At 38.2% G+C, this 20,794-nt stretch overlaps 1 protein-coding gene across 16 annotated transcripts in view; it reads left to right on the top strand.

Annotated features, from left to right (window-relative positions):
* RALGAPA1 (Ral GTPase activating protein catalytic subunit alpha 1) overlaps nucleotides 1-20,794 on the top strand; it is a 231,499-nt gene that overhangs the window by 7,192 nt on the left and 203,513 nt on the right. For 15 of the 16 annotated variants that reach the window (XR_012159487.2, XM_073349047.2, XM_073349040.2 and 12 more), the window contains exons 2-7: nucleotides 9,400-9,510; nucleotides 10,411-10,460; nucleotides 11,869-11,926; nucleotides 13,764-13,807; nucleotides 14,433-14,610; nucleotides 17,950-18,065. Coding sequence is in view for 15 of the 16 variants with exons in the window: in XM_073349047.2 (XP_073205148.1) it covers nucleotides 9,400-9,510; nucleotides 10,411-10,460; nucleotides 11,869-11,926; nucleotides 13,764-13,807; nucleotides 14,433-14,610; nucleotides 17,950-18,065 (557 nt within the window). In the remaining variant the exon portion in view is untranslated. Of the gene's footprint in view, nucleotides 1-9,399; nucleotides 9,511-10,410; nucleotides 10,461-11,868; nucleotides 11,927-12,291; nucleotides 12,390-13,763; nucleotides 13,808-14,432; nucleotides 14,611-17,949; nucleotides 18,066-20,794 lie in introns of those variants that run through there. The other variant, XM_073349046.2, reaches the window with a different exon arrangement.

Below are 20,794 nucleotides of genomic sequence, written 5' to 3'. Positions count from 1 at the left end.
AAATGTGCTTGTTCATTAATTTTTGGAATGTTGAAGGCTGAACATCCCAAATGTCAAAACCTCCAGCTGCTTTCCCCTGGCAACTCCTATAAAGCAGTAATGAATTTTCCATACGGAAGTCTGGTTGCACTCAAATAATCTGCGGCAGCATTAAAAAAGATTAACATAAAGAAACCAAAATGGATCATTTTATATTGGAAGGACTTTTGCATAGATCTTGGGCTCATGCTGTGTAATTTAGGCCTGATGTACCATATAGGATACAGACTTATTTATAGTATGCACTGAGTGGTATACACTTTTGGGCCTGATCCAAAGTCCGTTGAAGTCTCTGAGGATGTGTATTGTATGTTTTCACACCCTAATTAAAGGGACACAGGTGTTGTATCTTTAACAAAGCCACCCTTCTCCCAACATTTAGTTAAATGTTGGAGTTAAATGGGATTTAAAAAACCCTTCTACCATGTTAACAGTCAAGCATCAAGTGAGCTGGGAAACTCCTTACTGAATAACAATGCTACCTTCCCCCTGTTGTATTTGGAGTATAGTAATTTAAGCAATATGGCTTATCAAATGTTTTGTAGTCTTATTTTAACGTTTTTTGTTAACTTTTATCAGAACATTAAGTTCTGAGAATTTTCTAATGAACTTCTCCAAATGATTAGTTCCTTTATTTAATTCAAAGAGAACTGTCACTATAAATATTGGTGCTCTGTGCAGTTTACTGTAACCTACTGAAAGGCAGCAAGCAGATTACTGGACTTGAAGTCTGGAATAATATATATATATTTTGGTACCATTTACCTTCTTGATCAGATGCGTAGAGGAATTTTGGACACTGAAATGTTTTCTTATTGGTTGCACAGATCATTACAAAAATTGCATTTGAAGTCCTTATAGTATAAAGTCTCAATATAAATCTAGCCCTCTGTAAGTTTTCTAGTTATATAGCAGTATCTTTGGGTATCTTTGTTAAGATGGTATAACCTGCCTTAAAGTGAGAATTTTTTTTGATGTTAGTGTTGCCACATACTCTGTGTTCACCCATAATTTTTCGTTATCTTTAAATAAAGAACTAAATAGTTTTCAACAATAAACAGTCAAAATCATATGTAAAAGAAACTATGGTTTGATATGTAAGCTTATAATATCTTACAGCATTACATGTATAGCATTTAGTAGCGATAACTCTTTGTAGTGTAAACTCTAGTCCTACATTGATTGTTTCTACCTTACCTTGAATATATACCGTGATTGTAGAGGAGATATTTGGTCTTTTTCTTTTTTTAAATTTCAAGTTTTGTTAAGTGAGTTTTATTGTTCACCATTGATCCTCTGTCCTATGCAGAGAGATCCTCTGTCCTATGCAGAGACTATTATTTTATTTTAAAATAAAATTAAATTACTACTATTACTTAGTAGATAATCTAGTCAAGAAAGCAAAATGCATTTAACATGGAAACTAATAATTCTAAGTAACATAGGTGAACTTCCCTTGATGGTTTCTGGTGACATAGCGAAGTGAGCTGTAGCTCACGAAAGCTCATGCTGAAATAAATTGGTTAGTCGCTAAGGTGCCACAAGTACTCCTTTTCTTTTTGTGAATACAGGCTAACACGGCTGTTACTCTGAAACTTAAAATTATATGTAATTTAACTTATCAATGTGGTATAAAAATCTGTGATTGCACTCTATAATACATAGAAATTGGGTAAAATGAATAAAAACAAATTATACTAAAACAGTTTAACTTTATTTTAAAAAAAAAAAAAAAGCTCCCCAAGTTCCTGATCCTACAAACAGGTGTGCATGGATGGGTGGACTCTTTAAGCCTGTGCAGACTTTCATTTATTGGGATGCTTCATGGGTATAAGGAGCTGCCCACGTGACTCCCTTTTACAGGATTAGGTACACAGCAAAAATAATTTTCCTTCACTCTATGCTGCACATCTGTTTCAGGGTCACTGTGTTAAGGTGTTTGAAGCAACAAGTTGTGATTTATCTCACTTTTGATTTATAAACTTAAATTGATATTCTGCGTAACAAATTGTATTTTGTGACATTTGTAGTGTTAAGATGTTTTTCTTAGCAGGATTGGTATTGTGGATACAAAATTTCTTGCATATTGGTTGAGAAGAAAGATGATCCAGTGGTCAATGGGTAGTTGCAAATCCTAAATGTCTGAATTCAGGTCTTTCCTTTGCCAGATATCCTGTGGGGAACTGGCTTAACAAGACTTTTGAAAAAGACCACAGATTTTGGGCACCTGTTTTTTGGGTGTCCACCATAGGGGGTAATTTTTTTCTGAAAACATTGTGCACCAACCCTCTGAAAATCAAGCCCTTTTAAAGTGTGTGAAGTTAGGTTCCTGAAAATGTAGGTATCCAAAATCATCATTAGTCACTTTTTAAAGTCTTGGTTTTAATGTCGGTGTGCCTCAATTTCCCATCTGTAAAATGGGGATAATAGGACATCCATATCTTATAAGGTTGTTGAGGATAAATGCATTTAAAGCTTGAGAGATACTCTGATACTGTGGTAATGGAGGCCATATAAGTACTGTAGATAAATAGGTCACTGACTTGAATGGAACCTGTGTCCATCATAGTGATCAGAAGTTGTTGCCATTTCATGATTGGTGGTGTGACTGTAAGGGCTTGGTAATATCAGTGCAGTTTCTAAAGACAAAGTGTCCATAACCCACAAAGCTGTTATCAAATTGCTATTTTGCTTATAGTGTAGGAGACAGAGTGTGTGAACGATCCTCTTGCAACAGTAGATAATCTCCACCAGTGAGCCACATTCCTGTTCAGCAGGGGTGTATGAGAGAAGCTTGCACTGCCACTGAGTCTGCAGTAGTGATTCTGTGAATCAGTAGAGATCTTAGATGTTCAGGACTGTCAGTCTAAAAACCCTAAAAATAAGGCATTAAAAAGCTAAATGAAATACAAATAATAAATCTTTAAAACACAGAAAGATCCCTCTTTATAATGTCTGACTGTTTTGCTAAATCCAACTTGCATATAAATACAAATGAGAGGTGGGAGGTTCAGTAAGCTAAACTGTATTAACTGTGCTGGATGATGCAGCTGGATCTTTCAATCTGCCTATTATGGGTTTTATATATATTTGAGGATGGAAGTATCAACTTTAGAAATGCATGAAATGCACAAGAAAATTCTCTCCCCCTAACAGTTTGAAGTAAACTTAAAAATGGCCATCTTATATTTACTTGTCTCTGGCCACTATAAAAATATTAAGTAGGTAAGTAGATTTCGGGCATTTGGTACCCATTCATGTGGCCATGTAAAGTTGCTTTACCAGTGAACAGTCGCCAATGGTGGGTAGTGGCTGTCTTCCTTTGGCACCTCTCTAATAGGGCTTGTGAAGTACGTGTATCTTTTTTTTTTTTTTTTAGTGTGTGTGTAATTCAGTGTATTTCAGGCTCTACTTTTTTTTAAAATACACTAAACCTTTGTAATTCAAAGGGTTTTTTTAGTCCTTTTTTTTTTTTAAAGTAATGACTATCCAATAGTATTTGCATACCAATTGTGGATTTCTTTAATGGTTTAAGAAAAAAAATAAAATTATAGTTGTTACTTTCATTGTATTTCTCCTTGCTTCTTTCTGTCAGGTTAACAAAAATAAGACACTCATTTTGTCATAAAATGAACTTGGAAAATGCTCAGCTATTTAACGTTTTTATTTAAACAAAGACAAACTAATTTTAAAATCTTCTTTCTAATAAATCTAGAAGAACATAAAGACTAGGTTGGAGAAATGGGGGAAAAGTGTTAAGGAAAAGTTGCATATACCATACACAAGGCATACTAGTGACTAGATATTACAGGTTCTAAACCAATTTTTCTGTTACAAGGTATTTGTTTAAAGTAGAATATTGAAGCAGTATTCTGAAATTTGAGATTCAGCAATTTGAAAATGTATTTCCAGAGTTAATTATCTGCTTAAGTACTTCATTCTTATGTTTTATGCTATAGCAAGGTGTTAAGTGAACTGTATTTTCCTAATATACACTCAGAATTTTTTAATGATGATGGGAAAGTGAACTTTACTATGGTAGAGCTATTTTTATACAGTTCAAGCTTTGGCCTTCTAGCCTCTAAATATAGAAGTACTGTACATTATCCCCTTCCTTCCTCTCCCCTGCCCCCCGGGACAAACTTTTCTGACTGAATTACATGGTGCCAGATTTATTTCTGAGAGTTTTATTTCCATTAGAGCATAAGTTACCAAGAAAACAAGGAATAAATTGGGTTGTGTTGGAAGTATGTAGCTGCAGATCAAAGATACAGAGATCTATTTGTAAACTAACTTTGTTAGTTAAGATTGAAGGTGTGTTTCATTATAATCCCAATAACATCCACAACCAAGATTACACAAACTACCTTTTTAAAAATCCAAACACTAAAGTGTCTGGAAATGACCATTGAAGGATTCCTCTCATTTCCCACTGCTACATAACCTTTTCTTACTCACTGTCACCCTACTCAACTTTCCTCACCCATCGCATCTTTACCCCTTTAAAACTTCAAAAAATATGGTGGTGGAAATCCATTATTAAAGTCTTGTAGAAAGTCACATCTGGCAATTAATATCCAGTAGCTGTTCAGCCTACATAAAATAAGCTGGTGGTCTTGGTGCAGTTCGTAATGAACGGGTGCTCATGTCACAGAAATCCCCACCACAACTTTCAACTTTGTTATGCCATCTTGGCGAAGAAAACGATTGAGCTTCCATGAGACTGAACTGCCTCTTTACTCCAAAGGTGGTCAACATCTCTGTGTAGGGTTGAGACATGCTGATGGTGGCACAACATGAGGAAGCTAGGTTATACATTCTAGGAACAAAGAATGCAGGTCATACCGACAGAATGGTGGACTGTATTCTGGAAAGCAGTGACTCTGAAAAGGATTAGAGATCATAGTAGACAAGCAATTCAACATGAGCTCCCAGTGCGATGCAGTGGGGGAAAAAAGGGCTGATGTGGTCTTTGGATGTATAAATGGAAGAGGAAGGAGGTAATTTTACCTTTCTATACAACTCGATGAGACTGATAGCGTAATATTGCATCCAGCTGTGGTGTTGCACATTTGAAAAAGAATACTGAAAAACTGAAGAGGGTGCAGAGAAGCCACAAAAATGATTTGAGGGCAGGAAAAAAATTCCTTCCCATGAGAGACTTTGTTTATCAAAAAGAAGATTGAGAGGTGACTTGATCAACCGCATTTGCTCCAACCCCTCAGACAAGAGACAAACACCTACAAGATATCTATCAAGCATTCTTAAAACTATAATACCCACCTGCTGAAGTGAAGAAACAGATTGACAGAGCCAGAAGAGTACCCAGAAGTCACCTACTACAGGACAGGCCCAACAAAGATAATAACAGAACACCACTAGCCATCACCTTCAGCCCCCAACTAAAACCTCTCCAGCGCATCATCAAAGATCTACAGCTGATCCTGAAAAATGATCCCTCATTCTCACAGATCTTGGGAGACAGAGCAGTCCTTGTTTACAGACAGCCCCAAACCTGAAGCGCATGCTCTCCAGCAACCACACAACAAAAACACTAACCCAGGAACCTGTCCTTACAACAAAGACTGATGCCAACTATGTCCACATATTTATTCAAGTGACACCATCATAGGACCTAATCACATTAGCCATGCCATCAAAGGCTCGTTCACCAGCACATCTACCAATGTGATATATGCCATCATGTGCCAGCAATGCCCCTCTGCCATGTACATTGGTCAAACTGGACAGTCTCTACGTAAAAGAATAAATGGACACATCAGATATCAAGAATTATAACATTCATAAACCAGTCAGAGAACACTTCAATCTCTCTGGTCACGCGATTAAAGACATGAAAGTTGCAATATTACAACAAAAAAACTTCAAATCTAGACTCCAGCGAGAAAGTGTTGAATTGGAATTCATTTGCAAATTGGATACAATTAACTTAGGTTACCTTGCATAATGACTTAGCCACTCCCAGTCTCTATTCAAGCCTATTTCCCCTTGTTTTTTCCTCCCCCCGCCCCCCCCCCCAATGTTCTTGTTAAACCCTGGATTTGTGCTGGAAATGGCCCACCTTGATTATCATGCACATTGTAAGGAGAGTGGTCACTTTAGATAAGCTATTACCAGCAGGAGAGTGGGGTGGGGGGATGTATTTTTTCATGCTTTGTGTGTATAAAAAGATCTTCTACACTTTCCACAGTATGCATCCGATGAAGTGAGCTGTAGCTCACGAAAGCTTATGCTCAAATAAATTGGTTAGTCTCTAAGGTGCCACAAGTACTCCTTTTCTCTTTAGACTTAAAGGTGGCAATTTTGCAGCAGAAAAGCTTCACAAGGAGAAACTGCTGAGCTTGAATTAATATGCAAACTAGATACCGTTAACTTGGGTTTGAATAGAGACTGGGAGTGGCTGGGTCATTACACATATTGAATATATTTCCCCATGTTAAGTATCCTCACACCTGCTTGTCGACTGTCTAAATGGGCCATCTTGATTATCACTACAAGTACTCCTTTTCTTTTTACTACAAAAGCTTTTTTTTTTTTTTCTCCTGCTGATGATAGCTCCTCTTAATTAGCCTCTTACAGTTGGTATGGCTACTTCCACCTTTTCATGGTGTGTGTGTGTGTAGATATAATAATCTTACTGAAGTGGGCTGTAGCCCACGAAATCTTATGCTCAAATAAATTTGTTAGTCTGTAAGGTGCCTCAAATACTCCTGTTCTTTTTATGTAATACAATGTTTTTGACTTTTCAGTTTATAAATATTGAAAACTGAAATATGAGCCATATGTATAACTTCATTGAGAAAATACCAAACCAAAATGTGTAGACATTCTAGTGTTCAGTATTACAATTACACATTAGTATTAAGCCCACTGTAGTCTATTTGTACAACCCCAAATTAATCTACTTATGTACTGCTTATGTAACCAAAATTTGAATATGCAGCTAAAAGTGTTGTGTTGTGCATTAACAAAATCATTTTAATATAGAAAATGCTTTAAACTCAGACTACCTAGCTTTTTCTAGTGTGATTAAAACCATGATTTAACCTGGTAAAAATTACCCGTGCCATTCCTGCTCCTCACGTGATGATTAAAGGGCCACAATCTTCACTGAGAGCAATCTGGTGTTAGCCCCATTGTTGATGATCGGAGATAGTCACTTTGGGTAAGAGCAAAACTTTGTACAGTTGAAGTTTTGATGTTGAAAAAGATTGAAGAAATCAGATGTTCATGAGAATCCTTTAAAAATAAATGGCAATACTTGGAATGACATTGTGAGAGATGGCAATATTGCAGACTTAGGCGGCAGAAAAAACAACTGGTAACTTGCTGTACTTAGAGCCATCTTCTTTAATTAGTTGTTACTCATTACTGTTGTGACGGATTCCCCGGGATGCAACCTGGAGCTGGGTACCGCTGAGTACTCTGTCTTACCAACCTGGGCTCCCTCTCGCACTGTGATTCTGCAGCAGGTACTGCACTTACACAGACAGGAACATACCCAAATGAGTTACATGAATGCTTTTGCCAGCCACTCATGAACCAATAATAGGTTCCATCCAATTCCCCCAGCCTAGGACCCCAAGGCTCTACTGTCCTGCAGATTTCCCAAGCACTTCAACCAAAACACTGTTCTAGGTAAAAAAATAAAACAGGTTTATTAATTACAGAAAGATTTTCAGTGATTATAAGTAGTAAGCCTACAGATAAAAGTTGGTTATGTAAGAAATAAAAGTAAATTCACAATGTGAGTTCTATAAACTGGACAGGATTTGAATCAAGCAGTGTCTCACCCTGATAGGTAATACGTGCAGGTTACAAATCTTCTATACACAGGCTGGAACTCTCCTTCAGCCTGGGACCACCTTCGCAGTTCTATCTTTGTTCTCCAGACATGTTTTCAGGTGTTGAGTTGTGTGGGGAATGAGGACAAGTGATGATGTCACTTCTCTTTTATAAAAACAACGAGGAATCCTTGTGGCACCTTAGGGACTAACAAATTTTTTGGGCATAAGCTTTCGTGGGATATAACCCACTTCATCAGCTTGCTGGTAAGATCCTTGGTTATGTCTCCATTGTTTGTGCTATCTCTGAGAAGTTTCAATTGTATACAGTTCTTGGGATAGTCCTTGGGAATGTGGATTCCTATAACGGGCCATCAGCACGTCTGGCTCCTCCATTGTTGCACCTAAAAGGCTGGTTGTGGTTGTTCCCAACCTCACAACATATTTTAGTAACACACACATAGCAAAACTTCATAATTTCCCTACAATGATAGCACATACAATCCAACAGGATATTAATGTTCAACAGATCAAGACTTTTAAAATGATACCTTAGAAGGCGTACTCTGCACAAAATATATAATAATTCTTTGACCATGGTGAATATGGGGATTCCAGGGTGCTGCTTTGAAGCACAAGCATTTGACATCTGTCATTTACACTTTGTCACTTATAGCTTATCATGAATGCAGGTAGTTGTGAAGTCATTGGTTTTAAACAAAAGGATCAGAAGAACAATGGTGTGAGGAGGACTGTCATTAGGAGATTATGGTCAGACTGATAATTAAAAAGGCCTTTATTTAAGGTGGAACGAATGTATAACAATATAGTGAAGTTTGTATACTGACGCATTTGGCCCATATAATTTAATGATGTTAATTGTGAAGTATGTGTCCACGTTTTGGTTAGTTGTGTAAAGTATTTAATTTAATTTTTCTTTTTTGGTGGGGGTAGGGGTGGAAGTACTTGGTGGGTTTCTAGGTACTAGAGCAGTGGGCCCCAACCTTTCTGTGGCAATAGCATATTGCTATTCCCAGAAGGCTGTGGTGGGCGCCGGACACCCCTCTGCCGAAATGCCACCGAGAAGCTGTAGCGGCGAGAAGCGCTGCAGCCGAGAAACAGCAACACTTCTCGGCGGGTGGTTCTTCGGCGGCGGCATTTAGGCAGCACAGTGTCCTGCAGGTGCACAAAAATGCTCCGGCAGGCGCCATGCCGCCCGCGGGCACTTCTTTGGGGACCACTGTACTAAAGTGTCCTGAACTCAAGGAATGCTTAAGATAGAATTGGTGTGACACCTTTGATGTCTTGCATGCAAAACAAATTTAAGAAAGAATGGTCATTGTTTGTCTTGCTTAGCCATAAATCTATACTAAGCAATCCGATCCCACCGACTTGAATTTCATTAGCTGGAATTGTAAATGTGCTTTGACTTCTGTATTGAATATATTAGTCATCCTAAACACCTTCCGGTATTATTATTAAACATTGATATAACTTGTTGAAGCATAAGGCTAGATAAATGAGAGAGAAAAATAACCTTTTGTTTATGTTTCAGAGAATGCAGAGTCCAATGATCTTAAACAGTTTTTTGACCTACACTTTTCACATATATATTATGTGTTCTTTGAAAATTTTGTGACTATTGAAGTAGGTCTCAAACAAAAAGGTAAGAATTTCAGATGTCTTTCAAATTTGAAATTTCTTTCTCTGCAGCTGTTTATTGACACCTTGAATCAGGGTTGGCCTTGATTGCATCATTTGTGCTCAACTGTTTGTTACCATCTGTGTGGGCTGTGAGATCCAAGGCAGGTTCACCAGTTGGATCATTCTTAGCAAGATACAAAGGGAGAAGCTACTGACACTCAGATTGGGCAAGGAGAGACAAGCTCGCCTGCTAGCCCTTCTAATCTTCATGCAGATTTGAGGAGACTCAAATTTTAAGGCTAGCTGTGTACTGTAGATTTAAAGAAATAGTTTTTATTTCCCAAAATATACTGCATGTTTTATAAAGTGTGTGGTATAATTTGATCTGGAGAGTGGGGCAAGTCAAAAAAGTCACCTTTGTTAAAAAGTTCTTTAATTGTCTCTTGTTGAATGTTATAACTCCATTCCATAGTTTGCTTTAATATTCTGTGAGAGAAAAATATAAACCAGAACTCAAAACCTTTTCATCTAATAGTGCGGTTTCACATTTTAATCCAATTTAAAAAGTGAAATCTAAGTTTGCTCTGAAACCTAAATAAATTCCACTTACATCTAGGTTTTGTATTGTTATCCCTGCAAAATATTTTGCATTTTATATTTTTAGTGACTACACTAGTCATTAGCTCCATAGTTACAGTTGGTTTCAGGTGTGTTCATCTGTAGACTCTAAATATAATGTCAAAATATAGGGTACTGTTTTCAACCAGTCTAACTCCTTGCAATAGAAGGAATGTAAATCTACTTTCTGTGTCTGTAGAAGTATAGATGTTTTGTGTATTTATATTTTTAGTCAATGGGCCCTTAAATGACTTTTCATAATGAAAACTACATAATTTAAGGATTCTTTTTAAATTAAATTTAGGTCACAAGTCTCAGAGGGAAGAATTAGATGCTATACTTTTTATTTTTGAGGTAAGATGTTTTGAATCTTCCAGTATTGTTTTTTGACTCGGATAATTTGCCAGAAAAGTTTTTGAGTTTTAACACAATGGAACTGTAAGATTAGGCTGTTAGAAGTTGGAGCAAACCTGGAGAGAGCAAATCATGTAATTTCATGGGGAGGATCAGTGAATATGGTTTTGGTAGGGCCGTTGCCTGCTTCTTTGGATGCAACTACACAGGTTAAACATTAACTGCTCAAAAAATAATGTATTCAGTGTAGTTGTAACTGTGTCAGTTCCAGGATATTAGAGAGACCAGGTGGATGAGGTAATAGCTTTTATAGGACCAACTTCTGTTGGGGAGAGAGAAGCCACACACAGCTCTTCAATTCTGGAAAAGGTACTTCCAGCATCACAGCAAAATGCAAAGTTGAGCTGATAGTTTAGGGTAAGTAGTTAGCATGTATTGTAAGGGACCATTCAAGGCAGATTGTTATTAACACCTCTGCAGTCATCCGTGGATCCTACACATGTCTAACACAACATGTGGCATACCTCATCCAGTGCACTAAATGCCCCAATAACTATGTGAGTGAAATCAGACAATTGCTGTGCTCTCAAATGAACTCTCACAGGATATTTTTGTCTTTTTATCATTTTCCTATCACCTGTGGGTGAACACTTCACAAAGAGGTCAGATATAGAGTGATCGATCGGCCCTCACCCTCAAAGGAAACCTGCACAACACTTTTTCAGAAGACAAGCTTGGGATTAAATTGATCACTCTGCTAGGTACTAAAAATCATGGGCTGAAGAGAGACACTGTATATATGGCTTATTACAACAATCTGTAACCCGCTAACCCTCTTTTTGTCCTATGACTGTAGAGGTGTTAATGGGCCACTCTACCTTGAATGGTGCCTTTAGACTGTGCTAGCTACTTATGCTAAACAATCTGTTCCACATTGGATTTAGCTATGATGCAGCTTTCCCAGGCTTGAAGAAGAGCTCTGTGTGGCTCAAAAGCTTCTCTCTCTCATCAACAGAAGTTGGTCCAATAAAAGATATATTACCTTACCTACCTTGTGTCCCCACAAAGAATGTAATTCAATGGTGGAAATATATACTGGAGGTGGTCAGATATGTGGGAAGACACTATAGAAATACTTGTTCATTTATATAATTACAGAGAAATGCTGCATATGTATATTTAACTTGAATCTTGGATGCAGATAAAAATAATTTTCTAAACATTTGCTTATTTTCTTCCTGCGAGTGGCTGTTTTTTTGGGGTGGGTGGATGCCGCAAAAAGACAGCATTATTAATTAAGAAAACTTACATTTTCTCCTTGATAACGGCTGTTAATCTTTGGTAATTCTCGCATATGTTTTTTAAGTAATAACTGTGTAGTGTGGATTGTTGGCTTTTGCTTTTGTAGAAAATTTTACAGCTTCTTCCAGAAAGGATTCACCAGAGGTGGCAGTTTCATAGTATAGGTGAGTTTGTATTTAAAAAAGAAATCTTTTTTTTTTATTATAAGTGGTTTAAAAAAATAGAATCAAACAAGATACTATATAAAGTGTAATTGAGTTCTTTAATGTCTTAAGTTTGACAGTTTTATTTGCGTGATAATATAAAGGAGGGGATAGGGATTACTTAAAGTGGCATAATAAGGAGCAAGGACTTGAAACATCTGCAACTTTTAAAAAAGAAACTTAGTCTCGATGTTCTTAAGCTTCTTAACAATAAGGTAACTGATATTATGAAATGTTTTTTCTAGAGAGATAGTTAAGGCACTGTGACATTTGGAGATCACTCAGACAAGCAAGGGCTTCTGTCACTGCCTGCCTTGTAACTTTAGGTGCCTTACTGTGATGGCTCAGGACCCTGATACCAGGAGCCAGCACGCAAGTATAAAGTCTCACCCTGGCTTCCACCAGAATAGTTACTCCTTTCAAGGTGACCCTTGCAGTTCCGAGTCTCCCCCAAATTAGTCTACCCCGAGTTCTTAACTACCGGACAGCTGCACTTTTCCCATCTGGTTCATCACCCTGAAATGCACGAAACCTGCTCTCCACCCCCCCCCGCCCCAAGACAGCAGCTTGCTTTGGCACACACACTCCACATAGTTCGCACACTGGAGACCTGCTTGGGTTAAAAATAAACAAAACATTTTATTTGATAGAAAAACCATAGATTCAAAGAATAATTATAAGGGGAAGCAAACGCATACAAGTTACACAGAAGATAAACATAAAGATGCAACCACAAGCTCTTTGCTTTCAAATTAAACTCCCATTTCTAATAAAGCTTACTATTGTCTCTGAAAAGTTTCCAATCATGCCCACTGCCACAGTGGGGATCCAGCGTTCAGACAGCCTCCCACCTTCAAGACTGTCCCTCTGATTCTGGATAGACTTCACTTCAAACCTTTTCCCTTTTAAAAAGGGTTTACAGGGTTTTTTTTTGTTTTCTGTCAGATTAGTGATTCAGGGTGGGGGAAGTCCCCTCTTGACTTTATAGCTGGGGTGTTTTAGTTTCTTCCTACTAATGTTTCATTAGTTATCTTTTTTAGGATTGTACAGTGCTAGGTGCTTGGAGCTAGTCTCGTCTGCTTGGTGAGGCATCCCTTCCCAGTCTTCACTACTTACCACCTTGTTGTGAGGTGGAGCTGAATGTTGTAGCACAGATTATTAGCACAGTTTTCTCTGTATAAATTCAAAACCACAGTCTGTATACATATCTCCTAAAGACCATTAAGTTCAGAACATTACAAGGTTTCATAAGACATTACTTGACATACTTTTTTAACGCAATAATTGGACCCTGATTGTCATAGGCACATTACTGGAGTTTTGTATAAAAGAACATATTAGAGAAAACATAAAGATAGTGTAGATGGAAAATCCTGCTCTATGCCATGAGTTAAAGTAGATGACCCAGGAAGTCCTTTTCCTGTCTGGTAATGATTTAATGTAAAAAAGAGGAACACTGGAACACAAGCTATCCAGTATAACCCTAAACTAGGCATTTGAATAGCAACAACATTGATGAATTGGGGGGATTTGCCCACTTGTGCTTTTATTTACACCATCCTACATTTCTATAATTTTTTTTGTATTGATTATGAGAAAAAGAACAGATCTTGTAGAAGGTGATCTTTTTTCCCCCCTTCTGGCATTGAGGTGATTGTCAGAGGATATCAAGTTCACCAAGAGTAAATTGGAGATTGCCAAGGACTTGCTTAAAAGATTATCAAGTCTGACCGAGAACTCTGACATCTGAAGTTAAATAAAGAGCAAAGAACATCTTTAAAATATATTTTCCTTTTAGGCTTGATTTTAAAGAAACTGCTTCACACCGGAAATTCCTTAAAGGTAAGAAAAATAAATATATATCTTTGCTTTTGCATTTTTGATGTGTATATTGTATTAGAATAATCACTGGCACAAAACCAGTAACACTGACTAACAAGATTGATTACGTTCATAATAGGCCCCAAACCTGTCAACTTCTGTGCACCTGGTTTAGTACCTTGAGAAGTCCCATAGAGGTAAGCAGGTGCATAGTATTTGCAGGAGTGGCGCTTTAATTTTTGCTTTCAAGAGGAAAGAAGTCCTAATTTTTACTTTATATGGGGAGAGGAATAGTTTATGGCTCATTTATATAATATGAGACTTCAATCTTTTTCTTTCATAGTTTTGATTATGAGCAGAAATATCTAATAATTTTTAAGAAATATATTTTGTAACACTGATTACTTTTGAGGGAAAAAAGAGTGGTATTGTTGACATGCCCTCTGTTGTAGTTCTTTACTGAAAGGGAGATTGTGCCAGGGAGTGTGCAAAAATAGCACTTTTGTATTCTCCAGACCTGGTCCTTTTGCTTATTCGTATACATATGTAAGGAAGCTATTTGCAAGTGTACACACTAGAGTGTAATGCAGCGTAAAAAGAAAAGAGTCTGAGAAACAAAAAACTCCTCCTTTTTTCCCCTTTTAAGATCCGTCGAGAAGGTGTGCGTCTCTTCCTCTTGTGGTTGCAAGCACTTCAGAATAACTGTAGTAAAGAACAGCTGTGTATGTTTTCTTGCTTAATTCCTGGATTTTCATCACCACAATCTGAGTATGGACCTCGAACACTAGATAATCTCATTAACCCTCCACTTAATGTACAAGAAAGTAAGTAATTTAGTAACATTACCCAGTTCTTTACATGGTCCCATTTCACTAACTTTTCCATTGCTCAGGTACTGTAGAAATAACTAAAGTAAGTAGTCTGACATGCTTTCTGTTACCCATGGGGATTTTGGAACCACTAATGAGTGCAGCTGTGCTCAGGGCTTCTAGGATCCTGGTGTTGTCATTGACCCTGACCCTTATTTCTCTTCCCACATCTCTTAGGAACATACATGTTGCTTTACTGCAGCAGAGCAGTGGTCCAACTAATCCAGTATCTTGACAGTGGCCAGTACCTGGTATTCAAGTGAAAGATTTATGAACCAACATAGTGAACAATTTATAGAATAACTTGCCCATAGGAGAAACTGTAACCTCTAATTGGGGCCTTATGCCCTGAGGCATAAGGGCTTATATCCTCTTATGACTTAATTTTTATACTAGCTAATGCAACTGGATATTTTCGTTATCCATATGGATGAGCCTTTGATTCCTACTAGATTCTTAGTCTCAATGATTTCTTGGGACAATGAGTTCCGCAGGTCGCTCGGAGCAACATTTATACCTGCGGCTGTATCACTATCTCCATAAGACCCCTGTATGAAGATTTATTTCAACTTCACTTTTTAAAAAAAAGCAAACAGATTCATAGCATCATCTCCTCTCATATTGGTTATCCTAACTAGAGCTGGTCAGAATTTTCTGACAAAACAGGCTTTTATTAGAAACTGTTGATTTGTCAAAATGTAAAATATTTTGTGGAAACATATTCATTTAAAAAAAAAGAGTACTTTTGGCACCTTAGAGACTAACAAATTTATTTGAGCAGAAGATTTCAGTGGAAAATACAGTGGAGAGATTTATATATACACAGAACACGAAACAATGGGTGTTACCATACACACTGTAAGGAGAGTGATCAGGTAAGGTGAGCTGTTACCAGCAGGGGAGGAGGGAAAAACCTTTTGTAGTGATAATCAAGGTGGGCCATTTCCAGCAGTTGAAAAGAACGTATGAGGAACAGTAGCGGGGAGGGGGGGAATAAACATAAGAAATAGTTTTACTTTGTGGATGAAGTGAGATGTAGCTCACGAAAGCTTATGCTCAAATAAATTTGTTAGTCTCTAACGTGCCACAAGTACTCCTTTTCTTTTTGCGGATACAGACTAACACTGCTGCTACTCTGAAACCTGTCAATATTCACTTCAGTGAACTTCCAGTGAATCACCACAGGCCATGCTTGGTTTCCCAGCAGCTGTCCTGGTGGGCTGCTGGGGACACCGGGGCTTCCAGGGTTCGCAGCTTCAGAGCAGCCCCATTGTGAGGATTGTGCTAGGGACCCTAGAGGTTCTTGTTGTCTTGTCTATCATGCTACAGTGTCCAGGACAATAGGAAAGGAGGAATAAACAGGGCAGGACTTCATATGCTGTTAGGCAGCAAAGAATTAGAGGACGAGGAGCTGGAAAAAATTCCAAGCGCCAATTACAAGAGAGTACAAAATAGAGAAGCACTGAACTAATGTAATTGGAGAGTTTAAATAAACATGTAACTAAAATCTAAAAGCAGCAACAATAATGATAAAACAGGTTTAAGATTACTGACTAATGAAAGAGGAACTGAAAGAACCATAGGATAGATATTTTAATTCCTTAAAACAAAAGTGTGAAATCCATAAAATCAAGACAAATGAGGAAAATTCCAAAATGGAACAATAACATTTTTAAAATAGGAACTCAGCAGACAGATTTAGTAAAAGAAGTATTCAAAGGTAAGCACAGATAGCCTTGATGATAATGACTGATGTGTGCTTACCACATAAAAGTGAAAAAAGTACAAAGGGGATAAGGCAACTTGTGGGGACTTATTGGTAAAGTCTTTTAAATTTGAATCCCTCTAAGGGTAGGGTTTTTGGTTGTAATTTGTATTTGATTTTGTTTTGAGCAGCCAATTTTCCAACACGTGTTTGTTGTAATTTTGCAGACAAACACAAATTAAGGGAAACAATATATTTTTATTTATTGATGAAATGTACTATAGGAATATAGTGCTGGAAGAGACCATTGAAGGTCACTTCATCCATTCCCCTGCGCTGAGGCAGGACCAGATATACCTAATCTAGAGGTGTTTCTGTCCTATTCTTAAAAACCTCCAATGGTGGGGATTCCTCAGTCTCCCTTGTAGCATGTATCCTAGATCTTAACTTTCCTCGTAGTTAGAAAGTTTTCCCAATATCTAACCTAAATCTCCCTTGCTGCACATTAAGCCCATTATTACTTGTCCATGTCCACTGAAGATAGGACAACAGTTGATCACCATCCTCTTTATAATAGCCCTTAATATATTTGAAGACTGATATCTAATCCCCTCTGTCGTCTTTTTCTCAAGACTAAATATGCCCATTTTTTTCATCCATCTTCATAGGTCAGGTTTTCTAAACCTTTTATAATTTTTGTAGCTCTCTTCTGGACTCTTTCCATTTTTTTCCTTACCTTTCCTAAAGTGGGTATCCAAAACTGGACACGCTACTCCAGCTGAGACCTCACCAGTGCCAAGTAGAGCAGAGTAGTTATCTCCTGTGTATTGCATACAACCCTTCTGTTAATACACCCCAGAATTATATTAGCCTTATTCACAAATGCATCACTTATTCAATTTGTGATCCCCTATAATTCCTAGATTTTTTTTCTGCAGTACTATTTCCTAGCCAGCTATTCTCCAATTTGTATTTGTTACATTTGATTTTTCCTTCTGAAGTTTAGTACTTTGCACTTTGTCTTTATTGAATTTGATCTTGTTGATTTCAGACCAATTCCCCAATTTGTCAAGGTGTGTTGAATTCTAATCCTGTCCTCCTAAGGCTTTCAAGCCCTCCTAGGTTGGTGTCATTAGCAATTTAATAAGTATACTCTCTATCCCATTATCCATATAATTAATGAAAATATTAAGTAGTACCAGACTCAGGACAGACTCCTGTGGAACTCCTGTAGATACATCCTCCCAGCTAGTGAACCACTGATAACTATTCTTTGGGTATAGTTTTTCAACTATTTGCGCACCATACTTATAATAATTTCATATAGACCACATTTCACTTGTAGGCTTATGAGAATGTCATGTGGGACTGTCAAAGAATTTACTGAAATCAAGATAAATCACATTTGCTGCTTCCCTCCTATCCACCTGGCTGGTAAAAAGGAAATCAAATTAGTTTGTCATGGTTTGTTTTTGACAAATCTATGTTGGCTATTATATATCTCCCTTTTACCTTCTAGGTGCTTACAAATTGATTGTTTAATAATTTGTTCCAGTATGTTAATAAATTTATTTTTTATTTTTGGACAGCGCAAGTGACTGTAGAGGAAATTACTCCACTTGTCCCTCCACAATCAGGAGATAAAGGACAAGAAGATCTTACAAGCTACTTTCTAGAAGCACTTTTGAAATACATAGTAATTCAGGTATGTTCCATAGGTTGCAAACAGAAGAAGAGTAATTATTTTTGATCCATCTACTGTAATGGACCAACAGCACTGTAAACATACACAGGAATGACTAATTATTTTGTTTCACCTTCCAAGAGCGTATCTTATAGAAAATATACTTTCAGAAAGTGTCTGTTTCTCGTTTGTGCCAAGGTCCACAGATCAATCGTAGTGGATACTTCAGCCTGCTTAAAGCTTGGGAGCAGAACCAGACCTGTCAGTCACTGATAGGAGGGGAAAGCCTGGCCTCTGGAAGTTACCTCCAGTTTTTTCTGCCCCCATGCGGCTGATGGGCTCAACCCAACTTTACCTGCTGCCAAGCTTTAGTGAGGAAAAATTTCAAACTTTATTTCAAATGTTTAGACTAACAGTTTAATCCAATAATATGTCTGTCTAATTCCCAAGTACATCCCTAGGGCATCATTGGAGCTGAGGGAACAGTCTCCCCAAAAATCCACTTTTGCTAGTGAGGTGTTTTTAGCAGCTGATGCTCTTGCAGGCTTGAGGGAGTGTGCTAGGTTGAGGAAAACCCAGAGGCAAAAGGGCCTTACTCAAAAAGGGGATGAAGCATGTTGGGGAGCTCTGCTGGCTCTGCAGGCAGGATGCAGTTTCACCCTCCCAGCACAAGCTGGGTAGGGTCCCCTTAGCTCCCTTCCTTTCCCAGGGCAGGAAATGAGCCAGGCAGGAATGGGAAAGAATTTGCTCTGGGGCAGCCAGCCCTTTTCTCCCCATAGTACATGAGGAAAGTGAAGCGAGAAGGGCAGACTGCCAGATGGAAGATCACACCTGAGTCCTATGGCCCATCAACCAGATCTCTGACTGTGGAGCTCAGCTGCTGCCGCCGCCTCCTCTCACTGAACCAAGGATGGAGGGCACTGGACATTGCTGATGCCAGTGAATGCAGTAAGGGGCTTTTGGGCTCAGCTGCCACCTCTAACTCTGCTCCCCTGGCAATCCCAACTCATGGCCGAGGCTCAAACCTCCTGGGAAAACAGACTTATCTGATGCATGTAAATTCCATTCAACAGAGAGGGATCTAGTTCTGGGGAGTCAGTACCTTTCTTGAGGAACTCAGGAGAGGCCCGTTTGTGGGAGGGAAAACTCATAAACCAAGCTGCTTGGAGGACAGGGAGATCACTAGCCTTTTGACATATTTTTGGAGTCTTCTGAGCCTGATTTCATACTGCCTCTGAAGCAGGCTTATGGGAAAAGACTCTGAAAGGGAAAGTTAATTAGTTCTGTTTTCCCTGCTCACCTTACTGAGTGCAGCAGAGCAGATAATCCTCAGTGCCTGTTTCCCCTGCTCAGCTCCACAGACTGCAGCATGGCAAATCAGAGCAGAAAAGACCAGGCCATAAACATATGCTGATGCCTGTTGGTGTGCACCCCTCCCTGAACCTCCCAAGGAAATTTTCTCCTAAGGGGAAGAAGACCTCCAGTCCAAATCAGTTGCGAATCAAATAATATATCTAAACACCAGAGGATAGATTGTGAGGCAAGAGTTCACTGTAAAACTAAGCTTAGGAGGTGTACAGCAACCCAAGGCAACCTGTAGCTATATATTCCTTCTCATGTAGCCTTGAAGGATCTAATAGTGGGGTAGGAATTTCCTGCCATACCTAAAAGAATGGGAAAGTATTGGGCTATCATTCCCAGTCACCATGGCCTAATGTCCAGATAATTGTTCCCAGCTTCCCTGCCTCTCCACTGCCTCTACTTCCTCCCTGGGGCAGATGGTTACGGAGTGATGAGAGGGGCAGCATCCCAGATCTGGAAGAGTCAGCAGGCAGTAAAGGGTTTTCATGGCTCGCCATTTTTTTTCATTCTTTCCCAGCTTCCATTTTATGAGGTCAGTAGGCTCCCAATAGTGTACTAGTTAAAATTTAATGTGGTATCACTACTGCATATAAATGTGGCTATCCTGATCAGTGACTTAGGATTTTTAACTGGGGAGATTTTTACCTGAAAGACTGGTCTCTTCACTATACAGGCCTTTCAAAGTTAGCCATGTGTGGGCTGGCATAATTTCAGTCCCCTCCCTGGGGCATGAAAACTTCCAGGTGTCATTAGTACAACAAAAATAAACAAAAACTGTTCTGTGACTCCCTAAGTGCCCCTGCATACTTTTACAAGCAGTGCTAATGTGGGTGGATAATATTGCAAGTAGGGCTGTCAAGCAATAAAAAAAATTAATAGCGATTAATCGCACCATTAAAAAAAATAAAATGGAATACCATTTATTTAAATATTTTTGGATGTTTTCTACATTTTCAAATATATTGGTTTCAATTACACAGAATACAAACAATATAGTGCTCACTTTATATATTTGATTACAAATATTTGCACTGTAAAAAATCAAAAGAAATAGTATTTTTCAATTCACCTCATACAAGTACTGTAGTGAAATCTCTTTATCATGAAAGCTGAACTTACAAATGTAGAATTATGCACAAAAAATAACTGAATTGTTTTATTTTTCAGTGTAAAACTTTAGAGCCAAAAGTCCACTCAGTCCTACTTCAGCCAGTCACTCAGTCAAACAAACTTGGTTACAATTTGCAGGAGATAATGCTACCTGCTTCTTGTTTACAATGTCACTTGAAAGTGAGAACAGGTGTTTGCATGGCACTGTTGTAGCTGGTGTGGCAAGATATTTACGTGGCAGATGCGCTAAAGATTCATATGTCCCTTCCTCTTCAACC

This window comes from Lepidochelys kempii, chromosome 6, assembly GCF_965140285.1.
Source record: "Lepidochelys kempii isolate rLepKem1 chromosome 6, rLepKem1.hap1, whole genome shotgun sequence".
Taxonomy (NCBI): Eukaryota; Metazoa; Chordata; order Testudines; family Cheloniidae; genus Lepidochelys; species Lepidochelys kempii.
This window is presented reverse-complemented; position numbering and strand designations above follow the sequence as displayed.